Source organism: Uloborus diversus, chromosome 9, assembly GCF_026930045.1.
Source record: "Uloborus diversus isolate 005 chromosome 9, Udiv.v.3.1, whole genome shotgun sequence".
Taxonomy (NCBI): domain Eukaryota; kingdom Metazoa; phylum Arthropoda; class Arachnida; order Araneae; family Uloboridae; genus Uloborus; species Uloborus diversus.
This window is the reverse complement of record NC_072739.1, coordinates 39,966,815-39,991,815: the sequence shown is the minus strand read 5'-3', so window position 1 is coordinate 39,991,815 and position 25,001 is coordinate 39,966,815. Positions and strand designations below refer to the sequence as shown.

Here is a 25,001-nt window from a genome sequence, read left to right as displayed (position 1 = left end):
CGGTTGTTCAACTGATTAAGTAATTAATTATAAGGTAAGTGATAACGTAAGAGATTGCCCGATTTGTCGATAATATACTGCGACATTACATCCCGTGTTCCTACGCATATGTGTCCCGAATGTACATTTTCCCTACATATTAAAAACTTCACCTCCTCAACTTCCTTGGTATCAATAACAAACATTTTTTAACTCAAAAATTGTTGATGAACAGAAAGAAAAAATTACCTTAATATATGTGCTGAAGCTCTGCGGTGAAGGTCTCTGAAGGCTCCCTGGCTTAGTTCCTCCTGGCCCGCTTACGCAGGGAGTCTGCTGGGGCCTGGTAGCGCTCCGGCGCTCGCCTCTGCCGCTTGCCAACGACGATGAGACCAGGGTCAGCAACGAGCGCCCACTGGCGCCGCCTGGCCGGTCGAGGCTGCGGCAGTTGAGCACCACCAGGGGCTGCCTGCAGGGCTGCTGGGGCAGGAGGAGGTGTGGCCGATGGTCCGGAGGTGGTGGTGGTTGTTGTTGCAGGTCCAGTGGGTGGTGGTGGTGGTTGTTGAAGGTCCAGAGGCGATGGTCGTTGTTGGTCCAGTGGTGGATGGTCCGGCGACGGGAGAGTTGGGTGGGGGAACATCATCATCTGCATCCGTGTCATTAACCTGTGGTGGGGGAGAGGCTGAAGGTGGAATTATAGTTACCTGTACAGGTGAACTGGGGGACACAGGGGGGCTGGGGGGATCGGTGGTGGCATCTGCGTCATCCGAAGAGTCAAGGTCGTCGTCGGCAGCAACGCCGAATACCTGAGATTGCCTCCTTGAAGTTGGCGAGGACGGTGGTGTAGACGATTGCCGGCTGGTCCCCGGCACTTGCAGGAGGTTGGCCTGCGAAATTCTTGCTTGAGTCCAATCAGCATCTGTTGGTGAGAGGGAAAGAAAGATGTTGCTCAGGAAAACATTCAAAGAGTTTTGGGGAGCAAACGTTCAACAATTTTAGGCACTGTTTTGAATACGCAGGCCAGAAACTGTGTGACCGAACGTGATCTAGTTGCTGTCATGGCGCCGCATTATCCCGCATATAGTCCGTGGGTTAGCTGTTAAAAAAGTAAAATGAATGAGGTGCGGATCACAGGCTGCCACGGATCGTGTGTGGGTTTTTTTCTCGACACCGAAGCATTGAACCTCGACTTTTGAGGCAGGATTCGCAATGACAGATGGTAACCAGTCTTCTTTACTAATAATAAAAACTGAAACAACAGCATGTAATGAAGATGCATGTAATGAAGATGCTACTGAGTCTTTTGAAAAAGAGCAAGAAGAAATTAACGATGTTTTAGATGAATTGGCATACGAACCACATCGAAAGCATTCAAAAGCGAAAAGTGACTTGAAGGTAAATTCGAGTGTTGAATCGAACTCTAATGCCGAGACAAATGTTAAGTTGCCTAAAATGAACTTACCGCTGTTTTCAGGAAATTTGCACGAGTGGCTTTCCTTTAAAGACATATTTCTAGCAAGCATTCATCAGAACAAAAATTTATCTGATGCAATGAAATTACAGTATTTAAAATAATCGTTAAAAGGCGATGCATTTCGGATTGTTCAATCGATTTCAATTGTAGATAGTAATTATGCAGTAGTTTGGTCTCTGCTAGAGGAACGTTATTCAAATTCCCGGGAACAAGTTTATGCTCATCTAAAGCGCTTTTTTAGAATTCCTGCAATTCAAAATGAATCTGCCGCAGCAATCTTAAATTTAATAGATATAAGCACTGAGTGTGTGAGGTCTTTAGAAATGTTAGATCAAAAGGTAGATGGTTTTTCGTCTGTAATTCTAACTTTTATTTTAAGTCAAAAGTTAGATTCAAACACTAAGCTATGGTGGGAAAGGAATCTGAAAAAAGATAATTTGCCGTATTAAGACCAATCCGACAGAGGGACGGAGATCCGTCCGGATCTCCGTCTGTCTGTCGGATCTCTGTGACGCGGATGGCGTTCGGGCGATTCTCATGAAATATGCCAGAGTTACTTTGTAGCATGGGGGTGTGCACCTCAAAGCGATTTTTTGAAAATTCGACGCGGTTCTTTTTCTATTCCAATTTTAAGAACATTTTCCCGAGAAAAATGATCATAAGATGGGCTAGTAAATTACGAAATTATCGTAACGTGGAACCGTAACATGGGCACGAGCCAATTGGCGAGAAAACTCACCATACATTATTTGTAAATATACAGGCGAACCAAAAGACCTTTTAATTTTCTATTACGGGCAAAGCCCTGTGGGTGGCACTAGTGCATAATATAGATAAACGCCCCAATGCCATTTGCAGAAATTTTTTGGTTCTGCAGATATTTTTTTCAAACTGCTAATGTTAATTAAATATATATATTTAAAGGAATTTTTTTTAAAAATACCAGATTATTTCTGTTGAAGCTTTTCTCCAAAAGACTTTAAAAGCACATGTGTGAAAAATATAATGGTTTTGGCAGTTTTCTTCAGTTGGTGAAAAATAAGCAAAAACTATATGTTATTGTAAAAAAAAAAGATTTAAAGCAATTTTTTTTTGCCTCTTTCATCTTTGAACATAAATTTAATTCTTTATTCAAGGGTGAGTTAGACAAAATAATTATCTGAAGAAAATTTTCCAGTTAGGATTTATGTTTGCAGAAAGCTTTTCATTTTATCTAAGTCTGATAGTTACCCTGCCTGTATGTTGTTTATTTTTTGCACAGCTTAAATGCTCTTCTTAGAGATCGTAAATTGCTCCCGTATCTTGATAGTATTACATATCTTGAATGTCTTCTGACACAATTCAGACTAGGTAAGAGATCAGTAAAGGAAGAAGACTTCATACGCACAAGATTAGGCCGTTGGCTCTTTCCTCGTCTCTGTCTTCGAGAAATTAGCGTACAATTATGACAATTTCCAGAAGATCTCTTTCATTTCTTTTAGATTATTTTGTTTTCAATGTTGAATATAGTTCAAAAGTTATTACTTCTTCACGCTTTTAATTTAGTTGCTTAAACTGTATGTTACATCAAAACTTCATTTTTTTTGCACCGTATTATCCTTGGATTATACGAAGTTTTTTCTAGGCCAATTTTAAGATCTGCGGATTATACGCCGCCGTGGATAATATACAGGGGTATACAGTACTTCTTAACTTGTCGTTCAGAATATGAAACCTTAATAGGAATTAAAATCATGGTACGCCAAAGAAAGCATGAATGGGCCTTTTTTTTTTTGAGTTCTTTAGTACTACGTCCTAGTGCTACATCTTTTATTAAAACATTTGTCTTTATACTTAATGACATATTACTTAAAATACTCACAAATGCTCCTGCCTCGCTTTGCTTTGTTTTAAAAATTATTTACAGGTACATTGAAGGTAAATGAAACTTCACGCCGTAAACACACATTTGTCATCTTTCGGCCAACCTTCTATATTATGAAAGTGTTGCAGAAAATTATGCATATAAATTATGGTTGAGTACTGCTATGAACTAGTAGACAGCAGATTGCATATTTCTGTAACAACGAAACGGAAAAGTTTTCCCTCTGCATTCATTCAGTTTACGCTGGATTACACTCGAGCAACAATTCGTAAAATTCAAAAGAATCAAGTGCCAAGGTCAAATATTAGACAGGTATAGCTCCAATACAATCATCATTAGTATCGTGCGTCGAGATTAGTTCGAAGGAAGTTATCGCGCCGAAACTCATTTAATTAGTTCCCTTTTGAGTTGGAGAAAATAATTGGTCCTTTGCAGAAAACAATACCTGTGACTGAAACTATTTCTTTTTATTTCCTCCATGGTGATGTAATACAGAGAAATCCTTGGCGAACTGTTTACATATGAAATAGGAGAATATGTTCTCTCGAAGCATCGATAATTTAGTACACATTCAACACCATTAATGATAAATTTGCAATATGACTAATGGAGAGTCGTTCATTTAAACGTTAGGTTTGCTGATACAGTTTACAATTTTAAACTGCTTCATCGAGAGCATGGCGGCCGAGAAACTAAAAACATGGAGGAGGAATCCAGCCGGAGCCATTTGCATGGATTTCAAGACATGCGTTTGAGATGCATATTTCCCGATGTTGGAAAGGCGGCCAATCAAATGAAAGAGGAACTTTGTCATTTCGCGACGTAAGGCACGCACGTGTCTAGACCGGGAAATACGTTACAATCATTGAAATTAGCATTTGTGACTTTGCAGGATAAAAGAAAATAGGGATTTAAATAAAGCCAAATGTATCAAAATAAACGTAAAGAATTGATAACATTATTTGGAATTCCCAACAATTAATTTCAGGATTTTATGCCAAGGTACACAATCAGTAAATTTGTATTCATAATTCAAATATTTTGATTCGGCACACCACTGAGAAAGATGTATTAGTATCACTTTAAGATTTAAAAAAATTTTACTCTTTTTTGACGCAAAACGAGTCAAAGTGGAATTAGAAGATACAACAGCAGAGAAAAAGATTGTCCTTTTAGCAAACTCTCCTCATTATTTAAAAAAAAATACCACTTGAACCCTTAAACAAGGCTTAAGGATCTTTTTCCGGTGACATTTTTTAAAAAATCACCAATTGTTGCATCGCTTAGATGGTAGTGGATTTTGTTCGTTTCTTGGAGAAAATTCTTCAAAGTTTCAGAAGGTTTTTAAAAGTTTCCAGAACTTACTACCTCCTTTTTTCAAACTTAGAATGCAGGGTCGGCAAGGTTTTGGACACTACGTCCAAAACCGTCTGAAAGGGTCCAAAGCTATGTTCATAGAGAAATTGTATTTTGTGACAAAACATCAAAGACAAAATAAAACGCATCAAAGTAATGTTTTATATTGAACATTTATTCAATGTGAACATTCAACTCTTTTATGCAGTTGACTTTAATCTAGTTACATAGGAGTGTTATTTAGTGTTACTGCTCTAATATCAGAAAGTTCAACGTTGTTAATATGAGCGGCGGCAAACCTAACCCCACAGCTTAGTAATGCCGTGATTAGGATCTGAATGGTCCTCACAATGCTGCTAGGTTAGGGGTTTGCCCCAACACCACTTCTAAAATTGATGGTGTTTGCACATTAAAGTTTCATAAAATTGAGCACTAACTGACTTATTTGTGATGTTTCATGCATACTGTTCTATTTAGGAACAGTGTTTTTTTTTTTTTTTTTTTTTTTTTTTAATGAAAAAAGAACTTACCTTTGTTAAATACTTTTTGAAAAACAGAATTAATGTTCTTTTTGCCATCAATTTTGAATCTTTTCATATCTTCAATTTCTGTCAAGAGAAAACAAAATTATCAGACGACATGGAATCTGCCTTACATACTTTCTTAGCATCTTGAAATTAATATAATAAGTTATTTTCCTGAAAAAAATCACAGGTGTAAAACCATTTGTGTGATTAGCTCAAAAAACTTGTCACCAATACTTCATAATTTGCATAATTGATTCCAAGCTAGAAAACACCATTTAGCTATTAATGGTAACTTGGGCATCCTGAAAACTAAATTAAATGGAACACATTGCATTTCATCTTCCGGTCGCTTCCAGTTCATGAGTCGGCAAGATCTCTCGGACCTCACAGGCACAAACTATTTGCTTTTCGAAAGAGCCGGCCAATCACACGACCTTTCTTTTTTGTTTTCATATATCTTGAAAAATTGTCACACAAACATCTTAATTTTTGCTTCAAAACTCGTTGGAAATTCAGCCTATACTTTTACTTTAAAAAATTATAACTCTGACAAGAAATTCAAAGACTTTGAAAACAACTTTGCAGCAAGAAAATATGCTATACTGCAATGTCTATGAAGTGAAAAGGTAAACTTTGTCTTGAACGCTCTCCTTTCACTATAAAACCACCCAAGGCTGTGTACTAACTGAAAAAAATTGACAACATTTCGATCTCTCGAGACATTCCAGCGTTTAAAGAAAATATCTCAACTTGCTTTACAGTTACACAAGGAATTTGAATTGTTCAATTATGCCATTTTTCTCGAATCAATTGCAGTGTACATCTTGAGTGAAAAAATTAAATCCTTAATTTATTGTTTGCGAAAGAAAGTTTGTTGCTATATACTTTTAGTGTAAAGAATGACTTAAGCGTTGATATTAATTATAGACATGGTCAAAGGCTCTTTGAAAATTTATAGTGTCATTGAACTGTGATCTTGCAGACACAGCTTATAAAAAAATTATTATCAAATTTTTAAAATCTGAATGTTTATACAGTACCTGCACATGTTTTAATATTACTTTTGATGCAATATTATCTATTTAATTTTTTTAACACATTTTTTTTTTTTTTTTTTCAGTGCCTTGCATCTGTGGTGCCTAATTTTCAATGCAGTGGACAGATAGTGTTAGAGCAACAATTTGCTTTTGAAAATTTTCCAAATGTTTTGAGATAGTTAGGGTTAAAAGTCAAAGCACTTGAAATTTAAATCTGTTGTAAGGAAGTCATATCCATAAAGTTCCATTTTTAAAGCGCTTTTTTTAGCTTAACTTGTATGTTTGTGGGTCCAACTTTCCCGTCGGACAAATAGCCAGTGGCTTATTAGAATTACTTACAATGTACAAATCAGAGCAGCGGAGTGTAACAATGTTTGCACATGAATTTACCAGAAAGTATTCAAAATGGCTGATGGAAATAATGCAATAGAATACTAAAATGCATTCCATTACGAAAATCGAACACATGCACAAAGATATCATTTAAGAGTTACAAGTGTTAGCAATATTTAGTATCTAAATCTTATTAGAAATTTTTAAAAAAAAAAGAAAGAAAAAAAAAACAGTAATAAGGACTTTATATTTTTCAGAAATATAAAAATAATAGTTTAAAAAAAACTAAAAAAACACGCTTTAGTAGCAAAATGAACTAAAAAGTTTAAAATAATCTTTGGATAACAAGTATATAAAGTAATTGACCAAACACTTAATTTTACTGTAATAGAAAAAAAGCGTGGGGGGACTTTTTATGAGTTGTCTCAAATTTCTTCCACTTGTTATCCATGCAAAAATGTAAATAGGCAGCCCCCCGCGCTCTTTTTTACTACAGTAAAATTAAGTGCTTGGTCAATTACTTTATATACTTGTCATCCAAAGATCATTGTTAACTTTTTAGTTCATTTTGCTACTAAAGCATGTTTTTTTAGTTTTTTAAACTGTTATTTTTTAGCTTTAAAAGTGGTTTTTGAATTTTCATTCTATTGTAACTGGGATATAAGTTGGTCATCTGTAAGAACACACTTTTCATTTTTCCTCACATTGAATTGTTTTACAAGCTTCGTATTGAACAATTTTCAAAACTGAAATCTAAAAACTGGGAGGATTACTTATCTTGTCACATATGTCTTGCGTGGCATATTTTACTGCAATTGGAAATGGTGAGGTCAAACAGGTAATTATTCTGACAAAAAATTGCTTGTAACCAGCTCCGAGGTGGGGCAAGATTGCAAAGATTAGCTTACACCTATATTCCTAACCAATGGAGAGAAAAAAAAATTGCACAGCGTGTTTTACAAGTTCGGGAATGTTGAGAGTCTGGCATAGTGTAAATTTTGCAAAATTATTTTCATTACAAACTTGGCGACAATTGAAAAACTGGCCAATTATCTTTGTAATCGAAATCTTGGCGCCGAGTTCACAGTTAACTGAGTAATATGCAAGGGCCGAGAAGTAAAAGGTGTTTGTATGTAAAATGGCTGCGACTAAATTCCAAATAATACTGCAGCTGTTACACTCAGAGTAATGAATTATGTTAAATCCTAAAACCCAAAATGAAACCATTTGCACCAGATTCATGGTTTTGATTCTGAAATAGTATTCATGCATTTTTTTCAGCAAAACATATTTTGCAAAACGACTACTTGTCTTGGAAAAACAGGGTCGGCAAGTTTCTGCCGAGGCGGTTAAAACCACTGGTAGATACCGGTTAAAACTGGCATGACAAAGACCCCTTTCTGCCACATTTGTGGCAGAAACTGGCAAAATGATATAAAAGCAATTACTGATAAACAGCAGAAAATTTGCATGGAAAAATTTAATTTTAACCAAAGCACAATTTAATCACAAAAACATTCAAAATTAAATAATACATTGTATGTACTCGGCAGTTGTCTCTTAGAAAAGGTGGATTGAAAATTCAAATGTTTTTTAATTTAATATGCACAAATGAAATACTTTGGAATATTCTCGCAACAGAACTGGCAGGAATAAAATCAAGGTACAAGTAAGATTTGTGAAACTTTTCCTCCACTTTTTTGAACAGACTCTCTATGTAATAACTGGGGTTGTTATAAATGCTTGACTGGAAAAATAAGTTTTGTGAAATGGGATCAATTTCTTTTGCAAAACTGTGATGTTACGTTCAAAATTATGCTGGTTAATATTCACAAGTGAAATTCTGGCGCTTTTTTCTTGAGCACATGAAAATTTCAATCCCAACCACTTTATATGCAGCGTATAGGCTAGAAAATGACAATCAGTAACTGCCTGTTTAAATCCGTATACCACTTCTTTTTCCTAAGCGCCCTCAAGATTCTCGTCCTTTTGTTATATTAGTCTAAGTGGTTTGAGCATCTGCTATTTCTGAACTAAATCAAAGGTAATAGAAAGAAATTTTATTTTTTACAATGAGATGAAATGGAGTTACATTTTATAGTTTACATCAACAAGTATCATTTAGTATAATTATCCAAACTATTAAAGACATTTTTCAGTTTTTGCCAGTTTCTGCCTGTTTTTACCGGTTATAACCAGTTTCTGCCACGGGCAGGGCAAAAACCAGTTTCTGCCGGGAGAATCTCAGCTCTGTAGAGAAAACACCTAAATCTTTAAGAACCAAAATAAGCCTCGCGTCATACTCGTAATATGAAAATACTACTTCCTTGTCTAAAACGCTTGGCAATATGTGAGTCTAAAAATCAAGATAAGCCTCGGTTCAGACTATGAAATCAACTCAAAATGACGAATTAGGGGGCGTCCCAATCATCCCTTGAACTTCGGGTATAAAATTCCCCCCTGTGCAGCTTTCTAATGGCTCTTTAACACGCAGCAAAAATCAAACAAGTATGACTTTTTTTTAATGAGATATTTGCAATTCTATGATTTTCATTAAAATTGGAATAAAAATCATGGCATCTTTTTTCTAAAAGAAAGGCACCCTATGTTCACCTCGCAGACCCCGACAACATGTGTACAAAATTTCAGGGTGAACAGTTGGGTAGCATACTTGCCAATCTTTGAAGAAGAAAAACAGGAGATTCTCCACTAGAGGTATATAGATGATTCACCAGCGACATATTTCACAACAAAATTATTAAATTATGTTTTTAAATAACATAAATACTAAACTTAAAGTGAAATGGGGCTTTTTCTCATATGTAAGCTCATCGGTACAGAAAGGAAAATAAAAAATTCAGCAAAAGAGAACCAAATAATGAGTTAATTGCTCAAAGTTTCGTACATTTCATAGTCTCTACCAAAAAAGTCGCTACAAAAATTTAATTACTAATATCCCCCAAAAGAAATCATTTTTTTATGAAAATAAAATACAAAATAAGTAGGTATAGGGTAGCATATGTTAAAATAACTTCAAATTTTCAAAATAATGGAAATATTTTCAAGATGCAAAGGGATTGAAATCTGCGGCAATTTTCGGCAAAGCATGTGTTTTTTTGAACATGCAACATGGAAAGCTTCCGAAAATAAATTTTTACGAAATGAGTTATTAAATTGGAAAAATCATTTTCCCCTGATGTTGGTAGGTGACTACAAAAGGGCGCCATCTATTGAGAAGAAAGTGAAACTTTTTGATGATTGATTGCAAAAACGGAAGAAAAAGGTAAAAAACGGAAAATCGGGAGATGGGAGCAAAAAGAGTCTCCCGTTAAAAACAGTAGAGTTGGCAAGTATGGGGTAGTTAAGGCTTAGAACGGTAACAAAAGAACAAATCACTTTCACATTTATGATATTAGAAAGGATTGCTACAGTGAAGCACCGTTCATACGTTTCTCTCTTTTATACATTTCATCAATTATACGTTTTTTAAATTGGTCCCTGCACATTAAACTATAGGGGAGGGTGGGCCACAATGAGACAAAGAACACATATTTTTTGCGTTCTAAAGCACAGAAACATACTTGAGTATATTAAAGGTATCAAATTATAGTATATTGCACCAAATTTAGCTCATTTAATGTTAGAAAAAAAAAGAGTTAAATGCGTTGAAAAGTGTCTTGTTGTGGCCCGGTTATGGTCCACTATGGGACAGTTGAATAATCATTGTATCTTTACCTAAAGTCTGCAAAAAAAGTACCTTTAGCTAGTTAATTCACAGAAACTTCATTCAGTAGAGAGAAAAGAAAATTAAAGTAAAAGAATATTTTATTTTTTATTAACGACCAGAGTAATAAGAGCCTATCCCCTGACTCAGGCCCAGGGTTGCAAAGAAATATTATGTTTACTTAAAGCATATTTTGAGTGTTTAAAACTGCTTGTTCCTTACATACGAAACAGTAAGCAAAAAAAAAAAAAAAATCATTTGGATTTAAAAACAAGAAAAGAATAAAATAATAAATGCCAAATATTAATTGATAATTAACTTATATAATTATTTTATACAAATATTATTATAACTATAAAGTACTTTGAAATAAGTACCATGTTTGGCAACACCTAACAGGTTTCTAGTTTTGTTTTCTAAAAAGCTGTGTAGTAAAATAAAAAGTTCACTTGGTAATAATTAGTTAAAATACAAATATCTTTAAGTCTAGCCTATTTTTTTAATGTTAAATTTATTTTTTGCAAACTAAAACAAGAAGCAGATAAGTAATCTACACTTGCTTACTGCTGTTTGGGCCACAATGAGACGTCTCATCGTGGATCAAAAAATTTGTCTCTTTGTGGTCCAAACAACAAAATAAAGATTTTTGCTTCAAATCATTAAAATAAATCATGAGTTAAAAATAATCTAGCTGAATAATAATGGATGGTAGTGTCAGTAACACTTCAGAAGCTTGAGTTTAAAAGCTATCTGTTTAAAAAATGTTTGAGAGTATACAGTGTACATGGAGTATTATACCCTATGGGAACACTACTGATAAGGATAGATGCAAGAAATATCCAAATAACTTTCATTGCCAAAAATTAATACAAAACAAAAGCATATAACTAGGGATTCCGAGATTTTGGTAGTGTCAGTAACACTTCAGAAGCTTGAGTTTAAAAGCTATCTGTTTAAAAAATGTTTGAGAGTATACAGTGTACATGGAGTATTATACCCTATGGGAACACTACTGATAAGGATAGATGCAAGAAATTATCCAAATAACTTTCATTGTGTCCAAAAATTAATACAAAACAAAAGCATAGAACAGCATGGAACTAGGGATTCCGAGAAGCATTTTGGTTTCGCTCTAAATATATTTTTTGAACCAAGTGTTTATTTTTGGGTTCTAACTCAACACATTGTATTTATTTTATTTCAATTAGCTCTGATACCTTTCATCAAGACCCCTCCATCACAGAACTGCAATTTCAGAGAAGGAGGGAATACCTCCCCTCCCCCACGATTGACACATTTTTGCTTTTCTGCAACATTAGCTGCACAGCTGTTTTTATTTTCTTTGCTATTTTATTTTTATATATCTTTTGCATAAGAAGAATGACTTTAACAGATACAAAGTAAGGATAAGAACTACAGCTTTATACTGAGCATATGTTTTGGTTAATTGCCCCCCCCCCCCTTCCTTCACCAGAACAAAAAAGCTGCAGTTGCATAGGTTTTTCTTTCTTTAGAGAAAATTTCTTAGGGTCTAGCAAGTTTATTTTATTCTAAAATATAGGCATATCATAACGAAAAGTTTCATTTCTAGGTTGAATTTTATTTTTCAGCGCATGTAGGGAATAAAATAATGAATTCAAAACTTTAGGACAAAATTTGAAATTTCAAGAATTTTAGGTGGAAATTTGAAATTTTAGGCCAGTTCCTACCCCTGTATTAAGCCTCCACATAAATAACTATGATTTAGCGTCATTAAATGCGTGTGATTTTAACTTCTGGTACAAGAAATGATCACCCCTTGTTTGCAAAAAGGTTGCATTTGTCAGAAGAGTTGAAGTTTTATTACTTTAATTTAGTTCCCATTGTTCCCTTTCGCATACACTTAGTGGCATTACTTTTTTCTCTGTCTGCGTAAGAATATGTAATTAGCTAAAACAGTATGGGAAACTGTTCAACAAACTGAGCTAAAAATAACTTTATCATGGAATAAAAAGTTTTTTTTTTGTACCTTTGTCTTTCTTCTTCAACTGTTCCTTTAGATCTGATACTTCCTTTTCTAATCCTTGTCTTTTATTTTGTTCTTCTTTCATAGTATTTTCTAACTTGTCCATTTTCTTTTGCATTTCAGACATGCATTTAATGAGTTCTTTTATTTGGGCGTCCCGAAGAGCAGGGTCAGTGGGAGAAAGTCCAGTCGTCAGGGTCGAATCAAAATTTTGGAATGAGTCCGAGGAGTCGGACACAGCTAGCAGGAAAAAAGACCAAGAGAATAAAATATAAGTTACTAATATTAGCTAGGGAAGAGATAAATGATACATCTTGTTTTTTTTTTTTTTTTTTTTTTCAAAATATATTTCAATACTGAATTGAACCTATCAACCAATCAATGGGACCATAACAAACTTAGAGAAGTAGAGTAAAGTTGTTTTAACCAGGAAGCTGCTGAAAAAAACAACTACCTAAAATCAGCCATCATCAGGGGCAGACTGTCTGACTTTGACCCAGTCAGCAAAAGAATAATCTGGCCCATCTCTAAAAATTAATAAAGTTAAACTAAACAGTGCCAGATCTTGATTCTTATTCTTCCGAGGTTGAGCAAAGACTACCGCTAGTTCCTATTTTCCTTTAAGGATCTAATTCAAGTTATAGAGTTCTAAAAAAAAAATTGGGAAACATAAAATAAAGCCAACGCTAACATATTTTTTATGTACCTTGAAAGAAGGATACTAATGGTTACAAGTCTTAAAGGCATATCTTAAGACTTCTATATCGACAACATAGGAAGAACCCGAGGAAAGGGAGGAACCTGGTAAAATCTCCCGGACATTTCTCGAAATTGGTTCATCTATATCGGCTTAAATGGAAAATAATTGGGAGAAGGTGTTCTAGAGTTCCCTTTCAAGCGATATTTTCAACAGTGATGTCAAAAACCGCAATTTTATAATTTTCAGCAACGTTAGAGGAAAAGAAAAAAAAGGATTTTCCCTCACAATTTTGTTTCTCTCTCTCTGTTTTTCCAAATTGAAGACTAATTTATTCTATCTTTGTTTACAATAGAATGTCTGGGCTTTTCTCCGAAATAATAAGCTTTAGAAATGCAATCATAGACTAGGGCTCGACCGATGGCATTTTGTGCCCGATGGGCCGATGCCGATTGTTGGCCGATCGTTCAAAGATGGCCGATTGTTTTTCTCCAAATGGTTGATTTCCGATGGCCAATGGCAAAAAAAAAAAAAAATCTAACGGAAATTAATTATTAAGATTGTCAGGGATTTAAAGGATCATTTATTCATTTCTACTACCTCTCTACAAATAGGGAATTCTAGTCACAAAAATAAAATCAGGTTTCTACCTAAATTTCTATTTTACGATCACCCAATTTAAACTTCACGAGTTTTTTCGGTACATCCATACATGCATATGTACCTCAGAACATATAAATTTCCGAAATATCCATTCTGAACACCTTCTCAGTTAATTATCGCATGTTCTCTTGTGATGTCTTCATGCGTGTAAACTTGTGTCACTCAAAAACGTTATGAAATAGCAAGTTGAAAACTCATACTTGATCCCTTCGTTTAGAGGGATACATGATCCCAGGGATCAAGTATCCATATGACAATATAAACACAATGAAAACAATATAAATGTTGTTTACTCAGTTGACATTAACTTTAAACATTCAAGACCATGTTAACATAATAACATTTATCGTAGTTTGAGTGATAGATTTAAATAATCACTGCAGTAAATATGCTAAGCAATTAAAATATCTGTTCACATTTATAACCCACATAACACCTCAAACATCTAAACATAAACTAACTCGACTCATAAATTATGTTTTGATAAGACGAATGAGCTTGAACAAGTTGAAATAGATGTCAAATCTTTGTTTGAAAGAAAAAAAATGACTTTGCTATAGTTAGATTTCCATCAAAAAAGTGAGTTGCCCATTATGTAGACCCCATATGTAGATTAGCGGATAGAATGCAAAAATGGATTTCTAGTGTTTGAACACGTTTTCTGAAGCAAAAAGGTAATATGCTTAATCAATCTATTTTTCTTGAAAAAATGACAAAATGTGTTAACCTGCACACATCCAGTCAGTAATTTTAGCTTCATTACGCTACTTTAAAAAAATTGTTAGTTTTATTTCTAAAATATAGAATTGTTATACAGGGATTTTCAAAATGAATAGCGGGGTTTTAACATGTTATAATATTTATTACACCAAACTTAGAGCCACAAATGACATATCAAATGAAAGAGAAACTTAAACAGTGTTACATAATAGCCTACAAGTGTTCAATGTGAGCACCATTCGTCACACGTCAAGACGATATGAGAGTTCTTCCCAAAATTTGATGAGTGTCTCATTAGTAATTGCTGCCACAGCTGTTTCAATTCTGTTCCTTAATTCGGGAGGGTCGGCTGGCAGTGGAGGCACATACACACGGTCCTTAATAAACCCGCAAAGATAGAAATCACACGGCGTTAGGTCGGGTGACCGTGGAGTCCACGGGAAACAAGCCCTGTTACATTAGGCCCCTTACGGCCAATCCAGCTGTCGGGTACAGTTAGGTTAACACTAGAAAGTCAGAAGCGGTCATTTTGACCGCAAACGATTTTTAAATGCTCATATTTGCTGCGTTTAATTTTCAAACTCTTTTTCCTTCATTGACTTTTCCTAACTATTTATTAAGATTTTACAACAGTAATTTTTTTCCTTTTAGGATTATTATTATAGTCGCTATAAATGCTTATACCTAGAAAGACTGACTACGGTCATTTTGACCGCTAAGTGAACCTTTCTTTATGCATCCGTTTTCTTCTTTTTTCGCTTATCAGTTGTGTGTACTATGGACTATTGTTAATTGCCAGGGTGAGTAATGTTCTTTTGAGCTTGAGTAGTACCTGTTGGTCAGGTTTAATTCTTTGAACTGTTAGGAAAATGCGAAACACCTGCTGGTTGCATGGTTTCAGTTTTCTGCTATCTGCACAGGGGGCAAAGTTGGGAAAGGTAAATTTGAAAAGCATGTGACTGGACACGTGAAATTACTTTGGGTCTAAAAAGAAGTAAATATAAACAGGTAAATTACAAAAATGTTTGCTGGAATTGTTTTGTGTACCAAAACATGTGCTTTGCTTGAAGCATTGACGTTTATTTTCTTCGGTGATAATGAAATGCTCAGTCACATAATTATCTTCATGATGTCGAGATGAACCGTTGACAGGCAAAACTTATAGGAACTCCTGAAACTGTTGCAGATTTATATCGAAAACAGATTATGGTTTGAATGAACAGTCTGACTTATCTGAAGAGAAATATATTTCTAGCGATGAGAATAGTTTGCTTTCATGAGATTATTGCGAATATTTTTCGGAGCCTAGATTTGCAGAAAAGGATTGTTCTTCTGAGTTAGAATGAGAAGAAACCTTGCTAATAAAAACTGATGCTCAAAATTTAAAAAGTAGTGAAAGAAAGAGTGAAAAGGGTCCGACCCCGAAAAAAAGGAGAAAATTTCAAAAACAGAACTCCTATTTCTTCAATTTCTGCCAAGTCATCCCCACTGATCAATTTTGCTGCATAAAAAAAGTAAGTACCTCAGGAAAAAGATTAAAATAGTGTGAAATTAAATTATGCGGAACTAAAACTACAAGCATTTGTTCTAACTTCCAAACAAAAAACTGTTAATGACTAATATACAGGTGACGTGATAACATAAGTATTTCGAAATACTGTAAAAGATAGTAATGTACGGTATCTTGCGATATTAAGATATTTTTTAAATCAAACACATGCATGATTGATTATAGTACTTGTTAGTTATTACATGCTAAGAAAATTTCCTCTTTTTTGTACAAATTTCCTCTTTCTCAATGCCAATTGTGTAAAGCATGTGTATTTCACTTGATCGAACGTAAAATAAAAAAGAGCTATCTGAGACTTATTTGCAGACTATATTAGGATTAATTGTTAAATTAAACTTTGATATTGTGAAACAAATCTTTTCAATGGCTGAAAATCCCGAAAGGAGGAAATTTCTATTATTTTAAGTATGCCGGTCAAAGTGACCGCTGCTCGTCTTTCCAGGTATACGCAAAACGCCGTCTTTCTAGTGTTAAGCCAATCGCGTACCTCATTATGCCAGCCAGGCGGCGCACCATCTAGCTGAAAGATGAAGTTTTCTGTAAAACACAAAATGCTTTCTGTTCTTCAGTTGCCATCTTTGCTACAAGCGCATTCTAGCGGATTGTAGCAGATACATTCCACGCGCATGCGCACTGATGCCAACAAACAAAACACTGTTCGAGTTTCTCTTTCATTTGATATATCACTTGTGAATGTAAGTTTGGTGTAATAAATATTACAACATGTTAAAACCCTGATTGAACACCCTGTATTATGTATAAAATATATTTTTGTTCCCAACTGTATTGGATGATAAATAACTGATCAAAAGCATCATAAGTTTATGAAAGTTGTGGGTTTTTTTTTTTTACAAATGTCTAGTGAAATTTGAAACAGGGTTATTTTGTGTTCACATTATTATAATCTAGTAATAAAAATTAGAAATGGTGATATTTTTTAGAAGCATTATGTAGAAAACTAAAATCCATAAATAAGATGCCGAAAAGTTTATGTATTTTCACAGAGGGATCAAGTAACCCCCCCCCCCCTGAAGAGATCATTTATCCCTTGATGTGGGGATACATGATCCCTTTATGAAATTTTTAAAAAAAATTATTTTACCAAAACTTCCCGTTTAATTTCAACTAAAAAAATACTGTCAGATACAGGAAAAAATTACCTTTGTTCACGTACTTTTGAAAAAAATTGATAATTTGCAGCAGAGAAAGAAATTGAAAACTAAAGTGGGGATCAAGTATCCCCAGTCTTCCTTACCTTGCTTAATCATTCAAAAAAGAAAAAAAAAGAAAAGAAATTAATAATACAAGGCCTCTTTTTTTTTTCAACTTCCGATCGTGCCGCTAGATGGCAGAGCGAGCATCGGCCAGCAATGCACGGCAGTCGACTGCGCACCTCTCCCAATACAACCTCACTCGTTTTCGGGCGTCCGACGCCATTACCAGTTTATCAAGCGACACATAAACATGGCTACCATGATAGGATCTCCCGCCAAGTGTGAGTTGCGAAGTGTCATTCACTTCTTGCAAGCTAAAGGGTTATCCGCAGCAGAAATTCACCGTAGAATGAAACGAGTATACGGTGAAAACTTTATGAGTGACAGTGCAGGATTGGTATAGGAAATTTAAAGATGGAACGAAGACCTCGTTGATCAAGTTGACCAAACTAAGAAGTAATCGGAGGTTTACCATTATGGACCTATCTGATTGGTTTCCTGAGATTTCAAGGTCAGCCCTATACACTATTGTACGGTTACAAGTGAGGTGACAAGTTAGGCTGCAAAAAACGCCATGAAAACCCATCTCAAATCACTGGCGGTAAACTTCTATGAAGAAGGTATAAAGAAGCTTGTACCCAGGTATGAAAAAGGCCTCAATTTAAATGGCAATTATGTTGAAATGTAACTCACTTTTGATAATAAATTTATTTAATTACTCTCACTAGTTTTCTTTTTATACCACATCGGAAGTTGATAAAAAAACAGCCCTCGTAAAAATATGAAACCGTCATCAAATTATGCAATTAAAGTAAAAAGATTGCACGTAGACATTTTTTAGTCATCAAATTAAACAAAAAGAGAAACAGATAAATTACAATATTAAATCATAATAGGAATATTTTTATACTTAAATAAAATTTACGAATTGAAAAGTTTGCATTTTTCATAAAAACTATAACAGTGACAATTTTTTTGCTGAAAAAAGAAACAGCCATGAACAGAGCAAGGTTCTCAATGCGCAGCTACAATAAACAAACTCGATATTATACCAAATTAATAATAACTGAATACATTATATTGTGTGATCAGATGTTTGCACACATAATATTGAACAATTTGATTGTTTAATCTTTTATGAAGCACTATGAACAAGTTCAAATTAAATTTTTCAATTTAGCAATAATTTTCTTAAATTAAAAAAAAAAATTGCATAACAGAAAATCCTTGAAACTTTTTATAATATATTACTAAAAATATGATGAAAACAAAAATAACTTATTCATCGATTTTATATAATTACATAAAAATAGTTACTTACAATAGAAAAAAATCGATCGCGATAAATGATGCAAAAAATATGGCGCGTTATGAAATATAGGTGAAAGAAGTATGAGAAATACAACATTAAATGATTTCTTGAGCAAAATAAATAATCGCTAAATATTTAAAAAAATGCTTGAAACGACGAGGGAAGGGTAAGGATCATCCACTGATTTTGGAGCAACTCGCAACATTTAACTTCGGCCTCATTTTTTTAGTAATCTACTTCAGCACTTCCGGAGAAAAAATTCAAAAGTCTCTTTGATTTCCGAATTATGTCACCATTCAAAGCGTCTTTAATCATTTTTTTACATTAATGCTCCAAATTCTTCCTAAATAATAGATTAAGTTTAAAATTTGTTTTTCTAATTTTATGAATGGTGTTAGTTTTAAACAACTCGGAAGTACAACAAGAATTTTATTTCAGAAATAGATGGAGGTGGAGGGTAGGCACGCAAATGCTCTCGGAAATACAAAAATTAGTCGTAAAAAATCGAGTTCAAAACAATCATAAACATTGAGCATAAAAACCCTTTTAAAACTTGCACCTGAGTTTGTTTTGAAGTGCAGTGGCAGATTTAAAATATATGTAAAGTTGCAATTTCGCGAGAGGCCCCATAACCATAGGGGAACCGTAGGAATTACCAAAATGTTTACGATAAATGTTTTACAACTTCAGTGAAAGAGAAATAGGGCCCAAAAATGTTTTTCGACGGGCCCCAAACTTGTAACTCCCCAAAGCGAACACAGAAAAGACTGCATTACTCTGATTCATATTACAAATTTGAAAAATTAAAAAAATACTGTCGGTTCAACGGGAATTTAAAAAAAAATGATACGAAAACTGGTTTTGCCATCTCATATTTGTTTCCAAGTTGGTCTCTGATTCAGCAACATATCACCAAATGATCGCCAGTCTGAGAAGCTTTATTAGATTTGCATTGAAATATGTAATTAATAGCCACAAAAAAAAGAGTAAATAGGCTTTTTAGAACACCCGATCGAAAACAAAAAGGGAAGTGCAGAACTGGAATGTACGCACACCCCACATGCGAAATTTTCACCTTTTACAGCTTACGATTTTTGAGTTATGACTTATGAGAAATACATACATACATCCAACTGCAAAAAAAACGCAATAATTAACTTGTTTGCTACCTGAATGCAGTATTAAAAACTATTTCAGGAGTGACTAAAATAGAAACTCATACTGAAATTTATGTAAACAATTTTATATGAAAACAATAATTCCCTTTACTTTGTATTAAAAAGTAAAACAGTAAAGGTCCTTTTTTTTTTCGAAAACATCGGCCAATTCCATTGGCTTTTTGATGTTTTTTAAGGCCGATGTTTCCTGCAAGCTAGCATCGGCCGCCGATGCCGATGGCTAAAGTGTTGAACCATTGGCGTTGATGCATCGGTCGAGTCCTATCATAGACTACCCTTGGTAAAATTCATGGAACAGGAAAGCATCTGGAAGGTAAAGAGTCACACAAGTCTCTAACCTTAAAACCTCACTCCATCGTTCACTTATCCACAGGAATCTGATAAGAATATATATCAGAATGCTTTTAGCATTATTTTTAAAACCAAGCAAAAATAAGTTTTGAATATTTTAAAAATGATAACTACGTAAAACACTTGGACTTTGTGTGCACCTAGTGTGTGCTACGTCAAAGTACTCTGTCTTACGTGAAGTACGTCACTCTCCTAAGAAAATTTTTCAAAATTGAAAGCCTAAAAACGTACTTCTACGCTATGTTTAGTGACGTAAAGAGAAGTATTCTGGGGCTTTCCTAGGAGCTTTTTCGACATCACGGCTTCAAAAAAGTACAGGGAAAGTGATGAGAGATTCAGGAACTCTCCTTTCTCAATAAAAATTTTAGATTCAGTTTATCCTAGTTTAGACTTGCTTTTCCATATGAGATTCTGAGATTAAAGTACTCCCTAGCGATAATTTACTATAGACGAAGGAAATCTCCTGCCTACTTACAGCATTTAGTTGAATCTGTCACAACCAGCTGAGTGCATGGCGAATGTTACGGTTGTCTTTTACCGATTGGGCCAACACAATACAGGATATCGGCCTCTCGTATTTGTCGCACAATTTATTAAGGAAACTAGAAATTAGAGTGTCCTATAATTACAGATGCTTTTTAGTTTACAAATAATATTCAAGGTCGAGAAACACAGTTACAAATGTAAATACGAAATTGTGCTTCCATTACAGACACATGGTTTTCCATCGCAAGTATCAAGTTATTCCTGTGTCGAAAGATATTGGCTTCCAGTTTCGTATAATCTTGGTTCCCCATGTTGCATATGTTTTGCAATAGATTTAAGTTTGCACTAACCGAGGGTCACTCAATGACAGTGATTTTATTCATGTTGAAGAGAAAATTTGTTGAGTTGGGATTAGTGATGTAAAATACCCGGGCATTTATTTCTAGGGGTAAATACCCAGGGTATATGTCCGGGTAAACACCCAAAATGGGTATTTATTTCAAAAATTTATATTCAACTAAAATACTTTTCAGGATATATTCCACCAACCATATACAAAACAATAAATTTTTGCCCAAAAATTGTATTTTGATCACATATTTAAAGAATTATTGTGTGAAACAACTTAGCAATCTAATATGATATTCACATTAAATGTGTTGGATATGCCCATTCAATGTTGATAGCCAAATTTCAGAAATAAAAAGCCATTCTATAAAAAGTAAAAAAGCTTAACTAGTTACAAAAAAAGCAAACATCAATTTTTTAAGGTCCTAGTCTTTTATAACCTAGTAATATGTCCCTCCATGACATCAAAATATAATCGAAATGTCAATAAAAATAGTTGAAATCAGTTTTCATCATGAAGTACCAGGGAGCAAATGCAAATGAGCAAGGCAACAGAAAACAATATTTTGATTTATTTATTTTTGCTTATAATGTGAAAACTATTTCTATATTTGTCACGTTATCACTTAAACAGCAATAAAATAACTAAATAACATCATAGTCTTAATAACTTCTCAGTTTATTCTTCCAAACATCCCTCACGTTTTTTTTTTTTTTTTTTTTTTTTTCATTTTGGATATGACTAGCCTAGATTGTGATTTTGAAATCCAGAAGTTCATCATTGAATTGCTTATACTTCTCCAATTATGACATTGAAAAGAAAGATTCTTTGGTTCACGATATGTTTCTTTTATAATTTCATCAAGTCTTTCAATAAAAAATATCATGAACTGTGTAATACATATGTATATATCAGTCTGACCAATTATTTCATATTAAGATTTTTTAAAATAATCCCATTCACTTTTTGCATTTTATTATAAAATACAGTGAAACCTGTGTAAGTTGACCGCTTGCGGTGCAGTACTTTGGTGGTCAACTTAGACAGGTGGTCAATTTATAGAGGGTACAGGGTAGTACTGAAAACTTTTTTTTGTCATTTCTTGCCCCATGCATTCATTTTTTAACTAATTGGAATATTTTAAACTCACTTTCATTGTTTAACATTACTTCAAAAGAATAAGAAAAAATATTATTTAAATATTTTTAGAGATTACCAGAATGACGTGTAAGGTATCATACAAATTTAAAATTTCTGTAAAGCGATCAAAAAAAAAAAAAAATTGTCTCATTGCTTATGAAAATCTACTTACTTGAAATTAACAATTCCTAAAAATTCATAACAAGTTAAAAGTGACTCAAATTCTTCATTTGATTTTTTCTTGTACATTTGTAACCGTGGCAATCTACTTATCAACAAAATAACTCCTTATTCAAGTTAGGCGCATTACTTAAGATTAGCCCAATGTTTTTCGATGGAAACATAAATATTTATAGGTTTTTTCTTAAATGTCTATTTGCTTATTTGACGCATAACTGAATAAACTTTTAGTACAATCTACTGCTTTTGCCAAGTGGTCAACTTACAAAGAGTTTTTTTACAATACTCCAAACCAAAGCTGGTGTATATTAGTGGTCAAGATAGACAGGTGGTCAATATAGAGAGGTGGTCAAGTTACAGAGGTTTTCCTCCATTATGTAGGATAGGACTAATTCCGTTCCTGACAAAATTGGTCAACTTAGACAGGTGGTCAACTTACAAAGGTGGTCAACTTTAAAGGTTTACTGTACCCAGTTTTTTGGTATTTACCCAGGCCTTGGGTAAATACCCAAAAAATATTTACCTACCCGCTGGGTATTTACCCGATCCACATCACTAGTTGGGATGCATCAGGTGCTCTTTCTGGCTGAAATACAGTTTAGTTCGCCCAGCAACTTCTGTATTGGAATAAGACTGTCCTTTAATACCCCTAATAGTCGAGAAAGCTCATTTTCTTGTTACAAATCGCCAAAAACGTTAGTAAATTAAACCCAATACCACAACAAACCTGAGGTTTAAACAGGGCAGAGAAAATGACATCCTATGGGTACCAGGGTTCGCGTTTACGCGCTATAGCGGGTTTTTTACGCAAATTTGCGGGAAACGGACGCAACTTCCGCGAAAATTCGGGTCCTGGGGACCCAGAACACCCAAAAGATAAAAGCCAGAAGAAAAAAAAAATGGGGAAAATGCTGAAGATCTATCTAGTGAATGCTTTTAAACAACCAGGAGAATCAATAGAAAAGGATTAAAATGACCCTATTTCTTTATCAGCTATTCAAACACACCCCCTACTGTTGATCAGTCAATGGAATTTTAGTGATAAGACTGGAGCTTACAGTGACCTCCTGGGCAGAGCTCAGGGAGCAAAATATTGCATGTTCATAAATATCCCATTGTACTGTATTCTAAGAATAAGTTCTCCCTCAACTTTTATCTTAGGAAATTCCTAAAAACAGCAATAAAGACTAAACGTAAGAGTGGTTTCAATGCAATCTTCAGGATTAATACAGGACAACTCTAAAGTTAACGCTTGGATATTTTGCATTCATCTAACCAGAATGACTTTTGAAAATCATTATCTTGCATCCTCAATAAAAGCAGGGGTGAAAAAAAATGGCGAACATTTTCCCGATCGCGCTAAACACAAAGTTCTGAACTTCACATTTTTCTTGTGAAATTGCTTATGAATACTTGAATTTTACACAAAAGCACTTGGATCATGTTCACTTTCTAGTAATTCACCTATTTCTGATGGGCTATTTTTATTTGGACTTGCAAACTTTCAATTAAAATCACCCCATTTTGAAAATGGCGAGATTTTAAAAATAACACGAAAGCCAACACAGATGTTTTGAAATAGTCAAAATGAAGTCAAATATACTAATTTAAGATTGCAAATGAGCAATTTTCATACTCATGTCAGAAAATGTTTCGTTTTTGCGATCACCATTTTTGCGTTGGGTTAATTCGCTTGCAAATTTTTTCTATTTCTAATAAATTGCCAATGATATTTGATAATTCATGGAGGGGGGCTGTTCGCTTTTTTACACCTAGGAATTTTTTTATAAAAGTAAAGGTTAAGGGAGTGCTTTCTGCTTGATCAATCAAGGGCATTTGTTTTTTGTTTCATGGTAAAATCCAACTTTAAAGTAAATTTTGAGTTTATCTTATTGTATTTGATTAAATAGTTTCTCAAATAACTAAGTCTTGCAAGTGTATTATTTGAAAATATGATAATCACAGAAAAAAGGACGAAATTAACCAATTTAATTTATTTCATACCTTTAAATAACTATGTGGATAGTTTCTTTTCCCTAAGTATAAATAGTTGTATATTATTCGTTTATAAGCTAAGATTTCATGTTTAAAATTTAAGGGACTCATTTTTTCCACCAAAGGACCCAAATCTATTTCATTAATGGGTCCCTGGGACCCAGGTTACGGATAGTTGAGCGCGAACACTGGGTACAAATGGCTGTCAATAATATTTAGTACTGAGAAAAAGTGGAACCAAGCAACTTGGATGGATCCAATGAATAATTTTACTGGCATGATTTAAGACACGAACAAAAAAGGTTTTTTTTTTTGTCGACAGACGAGATGGAGGATAAAGTAATGACTTTCAGATGCTTTTGAATTCAATAGACAAGCATTTTTTGCATGAACTCTGATGACTATCAGTCCAAATATTAGAGGGCCATTTTATTCTGATGCAGGATTAGCTGGGATTCCCATCCAGTGTACTTCAGAAAGACAAAGCACCTGCTCATGTGCCTAACACATCAAATATATAATACCAATGTGATGAACTGCCTATCGCTTAGTCCAGATAAAAATCCAATGGAAAATGTGTGGGAACATCGAGCAAGAAAATTATATGAAAATGGAAACCAATAATTTTCGGCCCAAGACCTTAAAGGAGCGATAGACCAAGCATGAAATCAAAATAAACTCCCCCCCCCCCCCACAGGTAATGCAAAATACTTTTGATGGTAAACCACGTGTTTTAAGTAATTAAGGGTAACAGAATCACAAGTTCATATTAACATTTAACTGTGTTTCTCAATCTTAAATATTGTGAAATCAAAGAGCAAAATGAGCTCCTATGGGAAAACAAGGG

General features: G+C 34.1%; 1 protein-coding gene across 1 annotated transcript; it reads right to left on the bottom strand.

Annotated features, from left to right (window-relative positions):
- Positions 1-377: 377 nt before the first annotated feature.
- LOC129230169 (merozoite surface protein CMZ-8-like) lies at positions 378-12,426 on the bottom strand. The gene is made up of 2 exons (XM_054864571.1): positions 12,303-12,426; positions 378-898 (listed from the first exon to the last, which is right to left on the bottom strand). Exons 1-2 carry the CDS (start codon positions 12,424-12,426, stop codon positions 378-380), a joined length of 645 nt encoding a protein of 214 aa, XP_054720546.1.
- Positions 12,427-25,001: the final 12,575 nt, after the last annotated feature.